At 43.6% G+C, this 22,733-nt stretch overlaps 1 protein-coding gene across 4 annotated transcripts in view; it reads right to left on the reverse strand.

The window, feature by feature from the left end:
- Positions 1–22,733, reverse strand: part of HYKK (hydroxylysine kinase) — a 70,530-nt gene that overhangs the window by 37,672 nt on the left and 10,125 nt on the right. The window contains exons 1-2 of one of the 4 annotated variants that reach the window (XM_030190383.1): positions 14,374–14,590; positions 11,446–11,796 (exon numbers count right to left, since the gene is read on the reverse strand). In XM_030190383.1, the coding sequence (XP_030046243.1) occupies positions 11,446–11,779 (334 nt within the window). In that variant the 5' untranslated portion in view covers positions 11,780–11,796; positions 14,374–14,590. Of the gene's footprint in view, positions 1–11,445; positions 11,797–12,308; positions 12,336–14,373; positions 14,591–22,733 lie in introns of those variants that run through there. The other 3 variants (XM_030190385.1, XM_030190386.1, XM_030190384.1) reach the window with 3 other exon arrangements.

Below are 22,733 nucleotides of genomic sequence, written 5' to 3' on the forward strand. Positions count from 1 at the left end.
AAGGATGCAGCCTGAGGAGGGAAAAGGCAGGAGGGAATTTCAGGCCTTATGATGGAGAAATTCTGTGCAAACATACTACAAAATAAACAATGCAAAATTTTGCAGAATTTTCAAAAATTATGCACAGGATTCCCCCAGAATAATAATAGGCTCCAACAATGAAACCAGTAATATATATTTTCTCATACAAATGTACACTTCCTCTGAAGAAGGTGTAAATATCTGTGTACATTCTTTGAGGGTCATTCTAAAAAAAGGGGTGCCTATTTTTAAGCACAAAGAATGCGCCTATCTGGAGCCTATTCTATAAAGAAGTAGATGTATACTTTTCTTTTTAGAATACTAGTAAAACAGATCAAAAATGGGCTGTGGTAAGGTGAATGAGGGTGGGCCCTGGAGCCAGGATAAACCAGAGCCACACAGTAGGTTATGGTGAACCAAATAATGTTTTATTGAAGGTGGGGGGGGGGGGGGGGGGGGGGGGGAAGAAAAGTGAACACAAAACTAGTCCTTTCAAACAAGAGTGGCCTTTTGTGGCCTACTCCTGCAGGACCACAACATGCAACATACACTGCTGGGCTCTGCTCTGGCACTCCAAGAATTGCCAGTACAATCGACAGCAGTACAATTAGGCTGGACTGTATCCGGAACAGTCAAAGATACCAAATTGCAAAGTTCCAAGTCAAACTTGGCCTACCTGACTGTAGCGGATGCAGTTCATACATAGGCGGTGGAGGCATGTGCAGTTGAATTGTTGCTGCTTCCTTCTCTGGACCTCCTTAACCTAGCTGTGCCCCGGGCTTTTATACTTCCTGGACCAAGCCTTCCTGGCTCCACCCCTTCCATGTCACTTTACCCTTGGGTGCCCATGTGAACGCCCTCCTGCAAAGTATGTGCCACTGAATACTGGTGCATACGTACATAAACTGAGTAGCAGGAAAATGGTCCTCAAAGAATTACCCCTTAATTTCCAGATTGTGTATAGGTCACCCAAACTTGGGGGCAGAGCTCATAACCACATGTAAACTAATCAGTCAATTAAGTAATAACCATCAATAATTGGAGTTAACAAGCAATTGGAAACAATACTATACTATAACAAGTGCATCTAAATATCATAGTTTGCAACTCCAAAGGGGGAATGGCCACGGGAGAGGCAGGGCCGTTCCCAGAATTTTGGTTCAATATTATAGAATACCTGCATTTGCACACCTAACTGCCATCAGTTGGGTACCAACCTTTGGCAGGCAAAGTGCTCACGCCCAAAGTTAGGCACGAAATGCACGTTAAGCTAGTATTCTATAAAGGACGCTCCACGCAGAGCCTCCTTTACCAAATACTAGCTTAGGCGCCGAGATGATCCACGCTAACTTTGGGCACCATTTACTGAATCTAGCCCTGTGTTTTATAAAATATGCACATAAAAATAAATAAATATAACATGCATATATCTCCACCCAGCTTCATTCAAGCTATGCACTCTGAAGTGTCTATAAGTAGATGGGGAATGGGAATGGACTTGATATACCGCCTTTCTGTGCTTTTTGCAACTACATTCAAAGCAGTTTACATAGTATATACAGGTACTTATTTGTACCTGGGGCAATGGAGGGTTGAGGGGCTCTTTTACTAAGGCGCGTAGGTGCCTATGCACATCCAACGTGCTAAATTGGAACTACCGCCTGGCTACCGCATGCCCCAGGTGGTAATATCCATTTTTGATGCGCGTCCAAAACACACAGTAGAACATATTTTCTATTTTCTACTGTCTGGCGCTTACCCAGCAGTAATCGGCAGTTTATGCGCGCTGGCCGCTTACCGCCCGGTTAGCGGGTGAGACCTTAACGCTAAGTCAATGGGTGGCAGTAATGTTTCAGACAGAAAATGGACGCGTGCTGGTTTTAATTTTGCCGCATGTCCATTTTGGCCCCCCCCCCACACACACAAAAAAAGCAATGCCTTTTGTCCGGGCGTGCTGAAAAAAATGACCTGCGCGTGTCCAAAACACACATCTACAGCAGTGCAGGCCACTTTTAGGTGCACCTTAGAAAAAGGGCCCCTGAGACATAGGAGCTGGCTCTGTGGGTGCTTGAGCACCCCCAATATTGAGAAAATTCCTTGTATGTGTTCAGGGAGGGGTTATTTCCATCGGGCTTAGCACCCCCAATACTTTTGAAAAGTTGTCTCCTATGTCCTGAGACACAAGGAGCTGCAATGGGAATCAAACCCAGTTCCCCAGGATCAGTCTGCTGCACTAACCACTAGGCTAGTCTTCCACTATTAAGTAAAAGCAGCTGCTGTCTTGTGGCATACCTACTTTTTACAAGTGTATACCTCTGCAATATTAGGAGTGCCATTTTCATGTGTAAAAACAGGCTTTAAAAACTTCCTACACACACATACAACATATACAGTGGTGGAAATAAGTATTTGATCCCTTGCTGATTTTGTAAGTGTGCCCACTGACAAAGACATGAGCAGCCCATAATTGAAGGGTAGGTTATTGGTAACAGTGAGAGATAGCACATCACAAATTAAATCCGGAAAATCACATTGTGGAAAGTATATGAATTTATTTGCATTCTGCAGAGGGAAATAAGTATTTAATCCCTCTGGCAAACAAGACCTAATACTTGGTGGCAAAACCCTTGTTGGCAAGCACAGCGGTCAGACGTCTTCTGTAGTTGATGATGAGGTTTGCACACATGTCAGGAGGAATTTTGGTCCACTCCTCTTTGCAGATCATCTCTAAATCATTAAGAGTTCTGGGCTGTCGCTTGGCAACTCGCAGCTTCAGCTCCCTCCATAAGTTTTCAATGGGATTAAGGTCTGGTGACTGGCTAGGCCACTCCATGACCCTAATGTGCTTCTTCCTGAGCCACTCCTTTGTTGCCTTGGCTGTATGTTTTGGGTCATTGTCGTGCTGGAAGACCCAGCCACGACCCATTTTTAAGGCCCTGGCGGAGGGAAGGAGGTTGTCACTCAGAATTGTACGGTACATGGCCCCATCCATTCTCCCATTGATGCGGTGAAGTAGTCCTGTGCCCTTAGCAGAGAAACACCCCCAAAACATAACATTTCCACCTCCATGCTTGACAGTGGGGACGGTGTTCTTTGGGTCATAGGCAGCATTTCTCTTCCTCCAAACACGGCGAGTTGAGTTCATGCCAAAGAGCTCAATTTTTGTCTCATCTGACCACAGCACCTTCTCCCAATCACTCTCGGCATCATCCAGGTGTTCACTGGCAAACTTCAGACGGGCCGTCACATGTGCCTTCCGGAGCAGGGGGACCTTGCGGGCACTGCAGGATTGCAATCCGTTATGTCGTAATGTGTTACCAATGGTTTTCGTGGTGACAGTGGTCCCAGCTGCCTTGAGATCATTGACAAGTTCCCCCCTTGTAGTTGTAGGCTGATTTCTAACCTTCCTCATGATCAAGGATACCCCACGAGGTGAGATTTTGCGTGGAGCCCCAGATCTTTGTCGATTGACAGTCATTTTGTACTTCTTCCATTTTCTTACTATGGCACCAACAGTTGTCTCCTTCTCGCCCAGCGTCTTACTGATGGTTTTGTAGCCCATTCCAGCCTTGTGCAGGTGTATGATCTTGTCCCTGACATCCTTAGACAGCTCCTTGCTCTTGGCCATTTTGTAGAGGTTAGAGTCTGACTGATTCACTGAGTCTGTGGACAGGTGTCTTTCATACAGGTGACCATTGCCGACAGCTGTCTGTCATGCAGGTAACGAGTTGATTTGGAGCATCTACCTGGTCTGTAGGGGCCAGATCTCTTACTGGTTGGTGGGGGATCAAATACTTATTTCCCTCTGCAGAATGCAAATAAATTCATATACTTTCCACAATGTGATTTTCCGGATTTAATTTGTGATGTGCTATCTCTCACTGTTACCAATAACCTACCCTTCAATTATGGGCTGCTCATGTCTTTGTCAGTGGGCAAACTTACAAAATCAGCAAGGGATCAAATACTTATTTCCACCACTGTATAAGGGAAACATGAAAGTGTCACAGTTTATGTATCATAGTGTTACACTAGATTTTGTAGTTGATAGCTTTCATTATGTGTGCTTTTGTAATCCACTTAGGTTTTAGGTGGCTTATATGTTTTTAAAATAAACTAGATTACATTCTTTCTTGAACTAATTGACATTTTTAGATTGACTGTCCTATTATAGTAACATAAGGTGCACATACATTTCACATTCTGCTATCTAAAAATGCAATTCAAAATGCTTTTAAGTAGGAATATATTTCACTGATTTACACAACATAATTTACACTTGCAACATCAAACAACTACAGACATATCTGAACAGTTATTTATAAGAAACCAGCTGTTAAGTCTTCACACCCTTTGTCACAGCAAATCCAAATTAGCCCAGTTTCCAAAAACTGCCTTAACAAGGTCCGTAATAAGTGAATAGAGCCCACCTATTCCCAATGATAATAGCTGAACTAATTCAAATTAGCTGGATGAAGAATCATACTGTTTATATTGTATGAAGTGTTTTATGAGGTGAATTTGAAGTCTAAACATGCCAAACACTGAGCTGCTGAAAGAACTCCAGAATTGAAAAGTCATTCAAAAGATACAAATTGGGGGAAGGTTACAAGATAATTTCAAATATGTCTGCACTTCCATTAGGATACTGTCAGCTGTATCATTAGACTTAGGTGTGTCTGTACATCTGAGTACATTGGGCAGCAAAAGCCTTTGCTAGTATGTTTGATCAGTTGCAACAGTTTCCATTTCTTTCCAGTTGGTGCTAAGGTACTGAAAATCTTCTTTGGCTGTGCTATGCCCAGTCTTCTCTGGTTCTCCTCTCTCTCTTCCCACACGTTGCTGTCCATTGCATTGTGATTTTGGGATATCAGAATTTTATTAAGATATTCAGAATATAAAAGTTCAATAAAAATAAAATTTTTAATAAAATGAAATAAAATATCCTGGAGCTTCCATGAGAAACTTCTCAGAATCTTATTTGTAATTATGGTCATGAGTCATACCAAGGTTTCTTCTTCTGATTGAATACATTGAGTTTTTGTGCTATATTTCTAGTAATTTTCCATGTTTCATAGGCATAGATCACAGTTGGCAGGATGAAAACTTTATAGAGCTTAATATTCATCATAGTGTTGCTTAATGTTGTTCCCCATATTCCACACATTCATTGAAATAGTGATGAAGCCTTGCCAAGTCTACAATTGAGATCCCTCTTGGTGTTGCCTTAACTGGATAACTTCAATTATCTTGGCAGCAACATGTCCATGTTTTTGACATATTGTTGGTTAATGGTTATTTATGTACAAGTTTGACCACCAAATGGCACGATCTTGGTCTTTTCTCAGTCCAGTCTTCCCAACAGACTTTTCCAAGCTGGTGGTCAGTTCCTACAGGCTCTCTCTTGTTTCTCCCAGCAGTGCTATATCATCAGCAAGTCCAAGAGTGTGAGCCAGTTCTGATCCTTCCAGCAGCTGCCACAATTTGGCCTATTCGGTAGTTTACACATGGCAAAATCTACAGCCTGAAGAAACAAAAGTGGCAAGAGACCACAACCTTGTCACAAACCATTGACAATATTGAAGAAATTTGTGGTGCTAGTATGCATCTTTACACATCATCTAGAGTTCAAGAAAATGTTCTTGAATATGCTGATGTACCAATGGGGCCATGTATTCTTCTAATGCTCCAGACTGATTCCCTGTTCACACTACCAAATGCCTTTTTGAAGTAAATGAAGTGTATTGACAACAGCTTGTGGACAAAGCCTTGAATTTCAATGATGCTGTACAAGAGTTTTGCTGATCGCCACCGGAGAACCGCCCCGGTGTTACAACCGGGACAAAAGGTATGGCTCAGTACGAAATACCTAAGACTTCGCATCCCCTCGTGGAGGTTGGGACCACGGTATATTGGGCCGTTTCCGATCCAATCTCGGATTGGAGCAGTAACGTACCGGTTGCGCCTACCAAATACTCTGCAGGTACATAATGCCTTTCATGTCTCCTTGTTGAAGAGTTTCTGGGGCTCTTGGTGGCACCCGCAAAGTCAGGAGGCGGTAGCCCCCGAGGCGGATCCCGATCCGGAATATGAAGTTGAAGACATTCTGGATTCCCGGAGGCGACGGGGGAAGTTGTACTATTTGATCGCATGGAAGCATTTCGGGTCCGAAGACAACTACTGGGAACCCGCTGTCAACGTGCATGCCCCGGACTTGGTAAGGGCTTTCCACGCACGGTTCCCTCGTAAACCGGGCCCCGGAGGAGAGGGGGCATCCGGGGGAGATACTGTCGCGTCTTACGCGCCTACCTGCTCTCCTCTCGCTGCGGGGGGCGGGAGTCAGTGGCCAAGGCGCGGGAGGACGGCCGACCGGCCTCTGCAGGGGGACCAGCGCCGCCGCGGGACAGGCAGCCCAGGTCGGGATCGGCGGCCGGCGACGGCCGGTCTCGCAGGAAGGAGAGCCGGGACGAGACCCGCGCCGCCCAAAATGGCGGCGCTAGAGCACGGGGCCGATGTCCTCTCCGCCCCAGAGTCGGAGGGCTCTGGAGCTCCGCCTCCCTACACCCGATTGGAGGACCAGGAGAAGTCTCCACCCGGGAGTTCAGGCAGAGCCTATCCGAAGAGGCCCTGCCGACTCCCAGGGTCGGATTGGAGAGACTCGCCGTCGGAGGCGGGAAGGCGCGATATTTAACTCTGGGGCTGGCGGACATCGGCGCTTCTGGTTTTTGTATCCGAAGCAGGCACAGTGGGTTCGTGTTGCGCTTTGCTAGCCGCCCTTGCTAGCCGCCATCCAGAGACTGTGCTGATATTCTCACGGATTGCTAGCCGGCCTTGCTAGCCGCCATCCAGAGACTGTGCTGATATTCTCACGGATTGCTAGCCGGCCTTGCTAGCCGCCATCCAGAGACTGTACTGATATTCTCACGGATTGCTAGCCGGCCTTGCTAGCCGCCATCCAGAGACTGTGCTGATATTCTCACGGATTGCAAGCCGGCCTTGCTAGCCGCCATCCAGAGACTGTGTTGATATTCTCACGGATTGCTAGCCGCCTTTGCTAGCCGCCTTCCAGAGACTGTATTGATATTCTCACGGATTGCTAGCCGCCCTTGCTAGCCGCCATCCAGAGACTGTGCTGATATTCTCACGGATTGCTAGCCGCCATCCAGAGACTGAGCGGATATTCCCACGGATTGCTAGCCGGCCTTGCTAGCCGTCAATCCATAGACTGTGTTTGCTGACTACCAGCCAGGCCAGCCGTCACCCCGCGGTTCCAGCAGTCCTGCTGGCCGCCTGCAGCTGGGGGCTCAACCCTTGGTGAACGGCGGCTGCCGCGGGTGAAGATTCGGGGTTGCATGGCTGTCCTCTGAGGTCTTTCGGGGCCTTAGGGAACCTAAGGGCTCACCAACAAAAGAGACAAGACACTGTCAGCACATGGCGCAGGGGAGCACAAACTCATAGTTGCTCCACTCCATAACTGTATGGCCTCTGAATGTGGAGTGATGTGGAAAGAGATTGGGAGGGGGGTAGGCATGGGTGTCTCAACTGTAAGGGTTGGGGTGGCGGTAGTTTCCCCATCAGACAGAGTATTGCTTCTTGGTGCCTCTTCCTCCCCGCTCTGGTAGTTCAGTCCAGAGGCTGCTCTCTACTGCTAGCGCCAATATCCACTACTGCTGCTGTTACCATCTCCGCCAGCCAATTTTATTCTTAGTGTATAAAAAAACTTTTAAATGTTGTATATTTGGTGAATGGCAGTATTATCAAATTTGGAAGTACTACTACTATTACTTACTACTACTTATCATTTCTAAAGTGCTACTAGACGTACGCAGCGCTGTACACTTGAACATGAAGAGACAGTCCCTGCTCGACAGAGCTTACAATCTAAGTAAATAAACAAAACATCCATCCAAGGTCAAAAGTAACCAAAAATAATCATAGTTACTTTTTAAATGTAACTGTAACTATTTACATTTTAAAAAGTAAGGCTTTGGCTGATTCTGTTTCCCTGAAATATTCTACCCATTGTGCATTCTCTTCCTTTTTTGACTGGAATGCTGGAGTTACTTTTTCCTCCTGTCAATTCTCTAACAGTTCAATACAGTGCCCTTGTAGCTGCTTCTTGCACCTCTTCTTTTTCTCCAACAAAGCTTTTTTTGTCAGCTCAGAATTTCCTCTGTCTCAGCGATTCAGAAATTGTTATCTGTCTGTTTCCCATATTCTTGCTTGCTCTTGCTGAATTTTGGCAGTCTTTCTTTCATCTGTCAATTGCCATGTTCTATCCTGCAGCCAGTGTTTTCCTTGGGTCCCCCCCCTTCTGTGCCCAATTATCTCCTCTGCAATTTCATTCACTGCCTGGTTGAAGTGTCCATTGTTCTTTGTTGTCAGCTGCTGGTTGTAAAATATGGAATTTGTTATTCAGCTTAAATCTAACTGTTCAACGGTTCCACGGTCTTTTAATTTCTCCATTGCATATGAACATGCAGACCAGTGGCACAGTTATTGGGGGAGGGGGCCAATTTTGGGTTCAGGCTCCCTCCAAAATTGCTGCACTGGATGAATGGCTGGTGGGGATGCCCAAGCCCCCTCAGTCAAAAAGATTTTCTGGCTAAGCCCCTGCTGCCTCAACAGTGAGGAAGCCAGTGCTTCAGTCACAGATGCCATGGGGGGTGAGGGGGGGGGGGGAGGAAGTGGTGGGAGTTGGGCGAGCTTGGAGAAAAGAGCTGAGAGGACATGCTTGGCCCCCAGTCCACCCCTGGTCCCCCACAAAAGAACTGGATTTCTGGCAATTCCCCTGATGTAGACTTCTCCCCCCCCCCTTCAGACAGAGCTTAGTTATTATGGTGATGGTTGGAGCCCATATCAGCCTCTCTAAATGTTCTTAAATCTTGAGGTGTTGACCTCCATTGCTTGTTCACACAGATGTAAGATTTTGCTGTTGACATTCCCATCTGGTGACTGCCATGTCTTCCTGTGGATGTTTTTATGGTGAAATAGGTATTACCACTGCACAGATTGTTTGAGGGGAGAGGGAGGATTAAGCATTCTCAGTTGTTATTAGTTTGTCTTGCTGTTCTATGTGGACCAATAACATTTTCTGGATCATATCTGTTGCTGTCAATTAATGCATTCACGTCGCTAGTGAGTAATATGACATCAACATTGGGAATTTTATTTATCATGTCTTGCAGATGAACATAGTTTTTTTTCCGGATCATTGCCAAATAGAACCAGTTTGGCATCGCAAAAACACTGCCTCAATCAGGTCATTCCTCCAAAGTCAATAGACATGAGTTAGGGCAACTGCTGAGAAAGGCCACTGTGAAACCTAAGATTACCTTAAAAGAACTGCAGGGGCGGCTGAAAAAAGTGGAAGCAGTTCAACAATTTCAAGATTATTTCACAAACATAGAGGGTGGCAAGAAGGAGGGCCACTGCTGAAGAAGAGATATATGGTATGCCACTTTGTGTTTATAAAGAACAAAGAACTCAGGGGACACCGAATGCATGTGGGAGAAAGTTGCACATCACACCATGCTAACATCATCCCTATAGTAAAGCAAGGTGGCAGCGTTATGTTGTGGGGAATGTGAAGACTAAAGGAAAGATGAATGGTAGAAAGCACAGAGATTCTGGAGCAAAATCTCTTGGTCTGCTGTGAAGATTACTTGCTCTTCTGCAGACCCAATGACCCTAATCACAAAACAAAAGCAACCATGGAGTGGCACAGTAATAAGTGAATGTCCTCAAGAGGCCCAGTCACAGCCCAGATTGAAATTCATTAGAAAATCTGAGGCAAGACCTGAAGACTGTAGTCCAAAGATGATCCCTAATTAACTTGAAATAGCTTGAGCTATTCTGCCAAGAATGGTCAAAAAATCTGCACCATCCCACTGGGCAAAATTGGTAGGACACTTAGAACTCATGACTCTTATTGCTGCAAAAGGGGCTTCAGGTGGCAGGACCAATACTATGTATGGAATGCCATCACTTGTTGAGCTGCAGAAGATACAGCAGTTGATTCTCTTTCAGGAGCAACTAAAAGCATATTTATTTGAAAAAAAAAAAACTTTCTCTTGAGCTAAGAATGGCAATGGGGTTTTAGATAGTTATCATTAAAAGCTGTTCACTGATTACAATCAGTGTGATAAGGATTCATGATGGCATTACTTTTGTTCTGTTATTGTTGTGTATTGTTTGATATTAGTCATGTGATGTTTAAACTAATGTGCAATTATGTATGTTTTATTTGTTACCCACTAAGCATTGCAGATAGAGCGGGATATACATTTTTTTTAACATAAATAAATATTGTGTCAAAGGGTATGACGACTTCAAACCAGATTGTGAATTGTTTTCTGAATATTTCCTACTTTAATGCATTTTTTAGCTATATTTTTTTAAGTAGTAGAATGTAAAAAATTTGCATGGATGTGAAGACTTTTACAAGACATCATAGTAGATTGGCAGATGAGACCAATCTGTCTATTATTTCCTATCCATACTTTCAAAGGATATATCCCATTTGCCAGCCTGCAGAATATCATTCCTTATCAAAGACTGATATTTTCCTTTGCTGTACTCAACCTTCTTGGGTAGTTTAGTAAGATTATTTTTTTAATTTACAGCCAGCACAAGTTGAGAATTATGCAATTTATTTGCATTACTTTAAATGATGTATTATTATTATTATTATTATTGTTACCCTTTTGTAATCACAATATACATTTATAGATTGAATTGTTGTTTTATACACACCCCTCCTCATGTTTTGTTTTTTATTTATATAGTATGTTAAGAGTCTGATATTCTGTAAGAATTCAGAGTTGTTTTATTTTTTTATGTACAGTTTTATTGGTGATATAAAACGCTCTGTTATGTACAGTGAAGGGTGGTATAACAAATGTTTTTACATAGATACATAAATAAAATGTCCAATCAGCATGGCTGTTACTCAAAATTCCAGCCTCTCAGGTTCCTATGGCCTTTCCAGACGGTGCCCAGCCATCAACACAACCCACTGCACAAATCTGGTCAACATGAGCAGTGTGTCGCCTGGCAAACAGTCTGATTCAGCATTCTGAACATCTGCATTTTCACTAGGACTTCCAGATATTGTTGCACTTTAAACTTGCCAGACAGACCTGGCAACTAAATTTTCTCATCACTGTCCACAAATGTCATCTCAAAAAAGAACACATTCTGAGTTTTGCAGAAAATTCTTCCATGTATACCCTCCAGCAAATTATTTGTACAAGAAAGGAACTTCAATTGGTAACAAAGCAGACATTATCAGAAAAATCACAGAGCAGCCCTACGCTAGTGAAAAAGTCAAGAGGTTCAGATTTTTCACAAATCAACTTGTTGATGGGTAGCTATAAGAAACCAATAGTCATATTATATATAATAAGAAAGCTAAGTTGTTACCTATTGATTCCAGTGACATTGTATTACCATGTCTGGTAGGGACTGTGGTGGCAGTGGGAAATCCTTCTTCCTTCAGAAACATCATAACACTGGTCTGGAGTTCAATCAGGCTTGCATTTTGGCTGTCTGTGCCATTAGTTATTTTCAGGACATACTCTGTGATGTCAGTACTTGTCTCATTGTTTAAAGCCTTTACAAGGAAGTTCTGGTCATCGTAGCTGGGCAGTGACTTGATTTCAGAAACCTTTAAGCCAAATACTGCATCAATAATTTCTGCAGCTTTTTCCATTGTCAGAGCTGGCTTACAAAGCCTTGAATTTGCAGGCTGGTCCATCACAGATTACAACTGGTCTGAAAATAGAAGATGATTTTAAAATATGAATCACATTTTGTTGCCCAAAGTTTAGATGTAGACAGGACTGAACAACCATCAACATATAACACAGATGAAGAGAGAGTGGTTTTAGAAATGCAGAAATCAAAAGGAACCATTGGGTTCACTTGATAGTCAATATTCTAATTATATAACTCTTTTTTTGTACTCCTGAGGGAAATTTTAAAAGCCATTTACACAAGTAAATAGTAGTTTACTTAGGTAAACTGGCTATTTGAATACTACCCTGTTTTAATGCAGATAAAAGTATGCACAGATTTGTACAGCACAAGCATTTCTTGCTGTATTTGTGAGAGATGTTAGAGGCATATTTTGGGCAAGATCAGAAACATGCATGCATTGTATTTTCAAATCAATTATTTTCTCCATAAAATTCTACCTGCAGAAAAAAAAGCAAATGAAAAGTTTGAGAGTACATCGTACCCTCTGTAATTTTGAAAGTTAAATTACACATTTAAGATTTATTTACCACCTCTTTGAAGAAATTCACCCAAGGCAGTGTATAACAAGAACAATCTGGACAAAGGCTATAAATTTCAACAGAAAAAAATATTCAAATAACAATACACATGTATGGCATAGTATGCTACTTAAATTTTCAACACAATACACATTAAAACATGTAAAATAGACAGCATAAACAGAAGTGGAACATGCAGGAGCCCTTTTACTAAAATGCGCTAAGTTTTTGCTCTTAATGTGCCTTAACACCAAACATTAACATGCCTTAAGTGTAACTAAGCTGGCTTTGTTGCTTTTCAATGCTTTTACTACCGTAGCAGCAAATTCTTCTGTGACTTCATCGTATTTTACTCTCAGTTCATTGTTGGGAATGAAAGCTTCAAAGATTCAGGGCCCCTTTTACTAAGCGCCAGTAAAAGGGAGCCTGCGCTGGCATCAGCATGTATTTTTGACGCTCGCTGACGCCCCCTTTTACTGCAGCGGGTAAAAGGCTGTCTTTTTTTTTTTTTTAAGAAATGGCCATGCGGCAAGTAGTTCACTTGCTGCATGGCTATTTCAGGGAGGAGTACTTACCGCCATCCACTGAGGTGGCGGTAAGGGCTCCCGTGCTAAGCCGGTAGTAACTGGGCAGTGTGCCTGATTAACGCCAGATAAACATTGGCGCTACAAAAATTAAAAATATTTTTGTAGAGCAGGAAATGGCGTGTGCTGGGGGCGGTAGTTCTGGATTCAGCTTCAGTCAGAAGCATTGCCCATACCAGGCCCTCCAGCTGTCTCAATCCAATAGTGTACAGTGAGTCACTCTCTGTATTTTGCAGTTCTTGGCTGTCTGGGCCATCTTTGCTTTTACCTACTAGTGTGTATTCTTCCAGCAGTGTTGCACCTGCTGCAGGGTTCTGTTGCACACATTGCGGCTGCTGATGTCCATCTGGAATACTCTCCCAGATCTTCTTGTTCTATGTTGAAAGCATCTTCTACTCTGTCAACTCCAGCCATCCATTGTCTCACATTACTATTTTCCTCCTGCCTTTTTTGTTGTTGTTGAAAATCCATCTTTATCAAGGGTTTCCTCCTGCCTTTTACTTTTTATTTTGCCAACTCATGCCTCCTTCTTTCTCACCACTCATAAACTCTTCATGCTCACCCACCAAACTGGCCTCACTTACTCATATATTCACCTCTTCTTCCACATTCCATTCTCTCACAAATAACATCCTTCCTCACCTCCCTATCAAGAGAGATACAAACTAACAAACACTTGTCCTCTAAAGATTCACTCCTAACATAAAACACACAACAAATAAGATGGGGTACAACTGGGTGCCAAAAGCACAGAAGGCAAAGCACTCAGGAATCAAATAATCTACTTCAATATTTTCTCACAAGAACCACTTCCAATACCTTGTTCAAACACATTAACACCATATTTCCTGCAGGATACTTGTTTCCATTTGGAGAAGGCTTGTTCTGGAAGCACTGAGAGAACAGAATAACCTCTAACCAGCTCTATTTCCTTACATTTTACAGCAAGACCTTTTTTTTTTAATGCTGAGAACTATACTTTCTTTATAATGCAATAAAGTTTGCTTTCATTTTAGCACTGATACAACCAGTGGCAAACCGACAGGGTGGGGGGCTTCTGAGTGGGGCCAAAGCTCTTAGGTGCCAGCTGGAAGGGGCACTAGATGAACTGTGTGTGTGTGTGTGTGTGTGTGTGTGTGTGTGGGGGGGGGGGGGGGGGGGGACTAGGGTCCTTTGTGACGTGTATTGGAAGTTTAGGGAGCAGACAAGCAAATACAAGCATTGGCCCCTGGAGACCCCGGGTGTACCACTGTTCACGACTCACGCACTAGAGTGGGAAAAAAACCTCCAACAACAACCTGAATTTCATTACTATATAAACCATTGAGTTAAATTTTAATACATAGGTAAAGACCTGTGTTAAAGCTTTAATATTGAGTTCTACCTATTCTTATTACATGGGCTTTTTATTTGTTTATTTTTTTTTTTATTTCACTTGAGCTCAGCAGGGAACTTAAATTTCGGAGATTTGAAGCAGGGCGCAGCCTCACCTCAGAGTCAGGGGGGCCTCTCTCTTTCTATTTCAGAGTTACAGCTGCGAAAAGGCAGCCGGCCTTTCATTGACGATCTTTATTTACATTCACACTCTTCAGCAGTAGTAGACCACCTTTGCTCCAATTAGTAAAATGCTGACACGACGACCACCACGTCAATCAAGAGTGACCTTCCTCTTCCGGATCAGATCTAGGACTATCTAACCTACTGCGTTTCCACCAGAAACCTCCTTGGTTTTCACCACGGAGTGGAGGGTGAAGACAGCAAGAGGCGAGATGACGTCAAAAAGTTGAAGCCAATTTGGTTAGTCGCTGTTTCCCATGCTCCCGCAGAGTCGTCATCTAGTACTCTCAAAACAATGCAAGCAAACCTATTCGCTGCTGCAATCGTCGTTGTCGTTCATTTTTATTTAACCTCACTTATATTTTCAAACATGCCGGATTGTGCAGCATATGTATGTACATGGAGGGAAGTATAATAACGGAATAACTTTTCAGAGTTGAGTAGTAATTTCTTATAAATCGTTATCAGTGTGTCATTTGGTGGGGCTGGTTATAGGAACTCCCTAGCACATGTATTCATGCAGACATTTTTTTTTCTCCTGGTAAAGGGTCACTAAAACATACATCATGTTATGCATAGGAGCCGACTCTGTGGGTGCTGTGGGTGCTTCAGCACCCCCAATAATGAGAAAATTCCTTGTATGTGTCCAGGGAGGGGTTATTTCCACTGGGCTTAGCACCCCCAATAATTTTGAAAAGTTGGCTGTATGTTGTTATGAGAATCAGGTGCTCAATATTTAAAGTTTTTATCTATTTATTAATTACATTTATAGCCCCACATTAAACATTAATTAGGTTGAAACCTGGGAGCATTTAAACATTTTTTTTTTCCTGTGTCTAGATCAAAAGAGAAAGATGGTTTGTTTTGTGGAATGGAGTGCTATATTGTAAAAATGCCCTTAATATTATGTACTACTATTTATAAGAGAGATATCAAATAATGTATATAGAAGCTAAGGGAAAGCAGCATTGACAGTTTGCTGATGCGCTATGACTTGCTGATTAGTAAACCTGACTATCAAATGAAATTCCTGTGTGCCTTTAAAGGGAAAGGACTTGATATATTGCCTTTCTGAGGTTTTTGCAACTACATTCAAAGCAGTTTACATATATTCAGATACTTATTTTGTACCAGGGGCAATGGAGGGTTAAGTGACTTGCCCAGAGTCACAAGGAGCTGTAGTGGGAATTGAACTCAGTTCCCCAGGATCAAAGTCCACTGCCCCAACCATAGGCTACTCCTCCAAGATCATTTGGGGCTATTTTTTTTATTTTTTTTAGAAACATTTGGTGTCTCAGGGACAGTAATAACAACCCATCAGCTAGGCGGTTCATTGCTGCTTATAGAAAAAAATAGTCTCCAAGGTAATTGGTTGCCTCTGGAAAACTGTTCCCATTTTGACTGTATCAAGCAATTACATAGCTGAAGTAACACCCTCAGCATCAGTCCTTAACAATTCTACCAGTAGACACAGTCTCATTGATCCTGTTGAAAGTGTAATACCAGACCATGATTACACCTATATCCCAATACCTGACAGCTGGCTCTGTGTTCAGAGAAAATGGCTGTATATATTGCTGGATTTGTTGCTTTAAGTTGCAAACATCTCTAAATTGTGAACCCTGTATAAAAGCTTTGAGTGATGATAGTGGCAGGGAACTGTTTTGGATGTTACAAATATGCAATTATTCTGTCTCACTATTTCCAGTTTTGGCACAGTGTAAGCCATCACAAGAACAAAATATAAGAAAACCAATGGACTATATTAGATGCTTATAGCACATTTAGTTATGTTTAAACAAAAGAGATCTGCATGGGTAGGAACCAGCTGTCTTGGTACATGTGGTACCAGTGACATAGGAAAATGTGCGAGAAAGGTTCTGGAAGCCAAATGCCCAGTGTACCTGAATGTAACTCACTTTGAGCTACTACTGAAAAAGGTGTGAGCAAATGAGATATCGCACATTCCACTCACCCAGCTTTGGACTATTTCTACCTGTTCAACTACCTTCCCCTCCCCCTGCAATACAACTACCTCTCTTCAGATCTCCACCTCCCACAGCCTCCAGATTAAGAAGTCTCTGTATCCTGAACATCTATCTGTGAGTAAATTATCTGTGATTTATTCAATAAAAGAGACTTCATAAACTAACAGAGACTTCAGGTGATTGCTGTGCCAGGGTTATACTCCATGATATTGGGGCTTCTAATTACCAAGCTCCAAGAGTCATGACATCCAAAATACCTCTTACAATACCTACCTAGCTCTTACTTCTAAATTTACCTACCTTATTATCGACTTTATCTAAGATCATGTAATGACTGCATCATAACAACACTCTGTAAGCCACATTGAGCCTGCAAAAAGGTGGGATAATGTGGGGTACAAATGCAATAATAATAATAATAATAAATACACAAATGCATTTAGGCTCTTAGGTAGAAAGCTCAAATCCAGAACATCTAGGGTAGCATTTTTAGAACAGCTCCTCGTTCCACGCACAGGGCCCAAGAGACAGGCAGAGCACCGGAGTCTCGATGCATGGATGAGGCAATGGTGCAGGGAGGAGGGTTTTACATCAGTAAGGAACTGGGCAACATTCTGGGGAAGGGGGAGCCTATTCCAGAATGATGGGCTCAGTGGTGTGCTGGAGCCGGCTCGCACGAGCCGGTTGTTAACTTTGGCTCTTGTGAGCCAGTTGTTGAATTGCGTGAGCCGGCTCTCTTCCTCCCTCCCAATCCGGTCCCTTACGTCAGCGACTTCACAAATTCTTCGGGGTCGCTGCAAGCGCTGGACTCTCCCACGCTGGTGCTGCAGGTTCGCATTTTAAAAATGGCCACCAAGACTTCCAGAGGCGGCCTCGCGAGACTTCTGCCGAAGTCTTGGAGGCCGCCTCTGGAAGTCTCGGCGGCCATTTTTAAAATGTGAACCTGCAGCGCCAGTGTGGGAGAGTCAGCGCTTGCAGCGACCCCGAAGAATTCGTGAAGTCGCTGACGTAAGGGACCGGATCCGGAGGGAGGGAGGGAGGGAGTTGAATTCGCCGAAGTTGGGAGGGGGTGGCAGGGGAGAGAAGGGAGTCGCTGGGCATTTGTGAATGGAGGGGAGGGGAGAGAAGGGTCGCTATAGGTGCATGCAGGGCAGGGGAGAGGAGGGTCACTGGACATGGGTGCATGCAGGGCAGGGGACAGGAGGGTCACTGGACATGGGTGGATGGAGGGCAGGGGACAGGAGGATCGCTGGGTATAGGTGCATGCAGGGCAGGGGACAGGAGGATCGCTGGGTATAGGTGCATGCAGGGCAGGGGACAGGAGGATCACTGGACATGGGTGGATGGAGGGCAGGGGAGAGGAGGGTCACTGCTGGACATGGGTGGATGGAGGGCAGGGGAGAGGAGGGTCACTGCTGGACATGGGTGCATGCAGGGCAGGGGACAGGAGGGTCACTGGACATGGGTGGATGGAGGGCAGGGGACAGGAGGATCGCTGGGTATAGGTGCATGCAGGGCAGGGGACAGGAGGATCGCTGGGTATAGGTGCATGCAGGGCAGGGGACAGGAGGATCACTGGACATGGGTGGATGGAGGGCAGGGGAGAGGAGGGTCACTGCTGGACATGGGTGGATGGAGGGCAGGGCAGGGGACAGGAGGATCACTGGACATGGGTGGATGGAGGACAGGGGAGAGGAGGGTCACTGCTGGACATGGGTGCATGCAGGGCAGGGGACAGGAGGATCGCTGGGTATAGGTGCATGCAGGGCAGGGGATAGGAGGGTCACTGGACATGGGTGGATGGAGGGCAGGGGAGAGGAGGGGATAGAGAAGAAATGCTGGACATGGATGGAGGGGAGAGAAGAGTGAGGAAGGAGATGAGATGAGGGAAAAGGAAGAGAGGAGAAAAACTGCACATGGATGAAGAAAATAGGCAGAAGCTGAGGACCAGAAATGAAGAAGAAAGGAAGAAAGAAATAAATGGAAAGGAAGCCCTGGAAACGGAGTTAAGAGGACAGATAGCAGCAGAATCGGATACTGGGCCAGCATGATCAGAAAAACAGTCACCAGACAACAAAGGTAGAAAAAAAATCATTTTATTTTCATTATAGTGTTTGGAATATGTTCACTTTGAAAATCAGGTGCTCAACATTAAAAGTTTATATTTATTTACTTATTTATGGCATTTTATCCCACATTAAACATGAATTAGATTGGAACCTGGGATCATTTAATTTTTTTTTCCTGGAGAGAGTAATGCATTGCCCCCCCCCCCAGCTATAGCCAGCTCTGCAATTTTGGGGGGGCGCAGAGGTGGATGGGGGGACGCAGAGGTGGACGGGGGGGGGGGGGGGGGGGGGGGTGCCGAGGTGGACTGGGGAGAGAGCCTGTTGTTAAAAATTTACCAGCACACCACTGGATGGGCTCCACCTGGTATTGGCATTTAAAAAGGAGTCAGAGAAGCTTTTAAACTAGAAAGTGGAGGAAGGACAACAATCATTCAAAAGCACATGGTTCGGAACAAGGTATCTTTCAAAGATATCACCAAAACAGGGAAGAAAGGGTATCACAATAGCAAGGTTGCAATAGAGACTATAGTAGATCAGGAAGTGTATTTTCAAAGCACTTAGATGTACAGAGTTACATAGGAAAATGAGCTCCCAGCTGTATTTAAATAAAAAGCAGACAAAAGATTGCAAATTATCACTGTCAACTGCTGAGCAAAATGTAAATGTGAGCAAACATAGTTTGAAATGTCTATATGCGAATGCATGAAGCCTAAGAAATAAGATGGGACAGTTAGAATATATTTCACTAAATGAAAAGTTAGATATAAAAGGTATCTCTGAGACCTGGTGGAAGGAGGATAACCAGTGGGACACTGTCATACCAGGGTACAAATTATATTGCAGTGATAGGGTGGATCAAATTGGTGGAGGGGTAGAATTGTATGTTAAAGAGGGCATGTGTAAAGGGGAAAAGGATAGTGAGTGTACTATTGTCCACCTGGACAGGATGAACAGACAGATGTAGAAAAGTTATCAGAAATTAGGGAGGCTAACAAACTGGGGAACACAATAATAATGGGTGATTTCAATTACCTAATATTGACTGGGTAAATGTAACATCAGGGCATGCTAGAGAGGTAAAATTCCTTGACTAAATCAAGGACTGCTTTATGGAGCAACTGGTACAGGAGCCAACAAGAGCAGGAAAAAATTCTAGACCTAGTCCTTAGTGGAGCACATGATCAGGTGGAGGAGATAATGGCGCTGGGGCCACTTGATAACAGTGATCATAATATGGCCAGATTTGATATCAGCTTTGGAGTAAATACACACAGGAAAATCCAATGTTAGCATTTACCTTTCAAAAAGGAGACTATGATAAAATGAGAAGAATGGTGGAAAAAAAAAAGGAGCAGCTGCAAAGGTAAAAAATTTACATCAGGCGTAGATGCTATTCAAAAACACTCAGATCAGTTATATTCCATTTATTAAAAAAGGAGGAAGGAAGGCCAAACAACAGTTGGCATGGTTACAAAGTGAGGTGAAGGAAGCTATTAGAGTTAAAAGAATATCCTTCAGAAAATGGAAGAAGGATCCGGTCTGAAAATAATAAGAACTAGCAAGTCAAATGCAAAATACTGATAAGGAAGGAAAAGAGGGACTTTGAAAAAAAAAAGATTACGTTGGAGGCAAAAACACATAGTAAAATCTTTTTTAGGTATATCAGAAACAAGAAACAGGCAAAAGAATCAGTTGGACTGCTAGATGATCGAGGGGTAAAAAGGGCACTCAGGAAATACAAAAGCCATATCGGAGAGATTAAATTAATTCTTTGCTTTGGTCTTCACTGAGGAAGATTTGGGAGAGATACCGGTGCCAGAAATGGTATTCAAAGCTGACGAGTCAGAGAAACTGAATGAAATCTCTATACACCTAGAAGATGTAATGGTGCAATTTGACAAATTAAAGAGTAGTAAATCACGTGGACTAGATGGTATTCATCCTAGAGTACTGATAGAATTGAAAAATTAGCTTGCAGAACTATTGTTAGTAAAATGTAATTTATCTTTAAAATCAAGCATGGTACCGGAAGATTGGAGGGTAGCCAATGTAAAACCAATTTGAAAAAAAGGTTTCAGAGCTGATCTGGGAAATTATAGACCAGTGAGCCTGACGTTGGTGCTGGGCAAAATGGTAGAAACTATTATAAAGAACAAAATTACAGAGTATATTCAAAAGCCTGGATTAATGAGATAAAGCCAACATGGATTTAGTGAAGGGAAATCTTGCCTCACCGATCTACTACATACATTTCTTTGAAGGGGTGAACAAACATGAATAAAGGTGAGCCAGTTGATATTGTGTATCTGGATTAAGACATTTGACAAAATACCTAATGAAAGACTCCAGAGGAAATTGAGTCATGGGATAGGAGGTAGTGTTCTATTGTAGAATAAAAACTAGTTAAAAGACAGTGGGGTTCTCCAGGAGTCTGTGCTAGAACTGCTGCTTTTTAACATATTCATAAGTGATCTAGAGATGGGAGTAACTAGTGAGGTAATTAAATTTGCTGACGACACAAAGTTATTCAAAGTTGTTAAATCACAAAAGGATTTTGAAAAATTACAAGAGGACCTTATGAGACTGGGAGACTGGATATCCAAAGGGCAGATGACATTTAATGTAAGTGCAAAGTGATGCATGAGGGAAAGAGGAACCCAAACTATAGTTACATGATGCAAGGTTCCACATTAGGAGTCACTGACCAGGAAAGGGATCTAGGTGTCATCATTGATGAAACGTTGAAACCCTCTGTTCAGTGTGTGGTGGCAGCTAAGAAAGCAAATAGAAGATTAGGAAAGGAATGAAAAACAAACACGAGGACGTTATAATGCCTTTGTATCACTCCATGGTGCAACCGCACCGCGAATATTGTGTGCAGTTCTGGTCACTACATCTCTAAAAAGATATAAAGGGGCATAATCAAAAGGGGCACCCAGGTTTTCCTGAGGACGTCCTCGCAGGACGTCCGGCGAAGGGGCGGGGAAACCCGTATTATCAAAACAAGATGAGCGTCCATCTTTTGTTTTGCTAATACGGTCGGGGACACCCAAATCTTGACATTTAGGTTGTCCCTAGAGATGGTCATCCTTAGACTTGGTTGTTTCTGATTTTCAGCGATAATGGAAACTAAGGACGCCCATCTCAGGAACGACCAAATACAAGCCCTTTGGTCATTGGAGGAGCCAGCATTCATAGTGCACTGGTCCCTCTGACATGCCAGGACACCAGCCGGGCACCCTAGGGGGCACTGCAGTGGACTTCAGAAAAAGCTCCCAGGTACATAGCTCCCTTACCTGGTGTGCTGAGACCCCCAAACCCCCCCTAAAACCCACTACCCACAACTGTACACCACTACTATAGCCCTTATGGGTGAAGGGGGGCACCTAGATGTGGGTACAGTGGGTTTCTACTGGGGTTTGGAGGGCTCACATTTACCACCACAAGTGTAACGTGGGGTGGGGGGGGGGAATGGGCCTGGGTCCGCCTGCCTGAAGTGCACTGCACTCACTAAAACTGCTCCAGGGACCTGCATACTGCTGCGATGGACGAGTTTGACATTTGAGGCTGGCACAAAATATTTGTAAAGGTCTTTTTTGAGGGTGGGAGGGGGGGTTAGTGACCACTGGGGGAGTAAGGGGAGGTCATCCCTGATTCCCTCCAGTGATCATCTGGTCAGTTCAGGTACCTTTTTGTGCCTTGGTCATAAAAACTGGACCAAATTATTGCAATTTGGGCGACCCTGTGAGGACAACGCCCATCTTCCGATTTGTGTCGAAAGATGGGCGTCCTTCTCTTTCGAAAATAAGCCTGAGTGTGGAATTAGAAAAGGTACAGAGAATGGTGATCAAAATGATAAAGGGGATGGGTCGACTTCCCTATGAGGAAAGGCTAAAGTGGCTAGGGCTCTTCAGATTGTAGAAAAGATGGCAAAGGGGAGATATGATAGAGGTCTATAAAATTATGAGTGGTGTGGTAGCCGTGAATCGCTTGTTTACTCATTCCAAAATTACTAGGACTAGGGGGCATGCAATGAAGCTACAAAGTAGTAAATTTAAAACAAGATGGAGAAAATATTTCTTCACTCAATGTGTAAACAAACTCTGGAATTCGTTGCCAGAGAATGTGATAAGAGCAGTTAGCTTAGCGGGGTTTAAAAAAGGTTTGGATAACTTCCTAAAATAAAAGTCCATAAGCCAGTATTAAGATGGACTTGGGGAAAATCCACTGCTTATT

This window comes from Microcaecilia unicolor, chromosome 1 (assembly GCF_901765095.1).
Source record: "Microcaecilia unicolor chromosome 1, aMicUni1.1, whole genome shotgun sequence".
Lineage (NCBI taxonomy): Eukaryota > Metazoa > Chordata > Amphibia > Gymnophiona > Siphonopidae > Microcaecilia > Microcaecilia unicolor.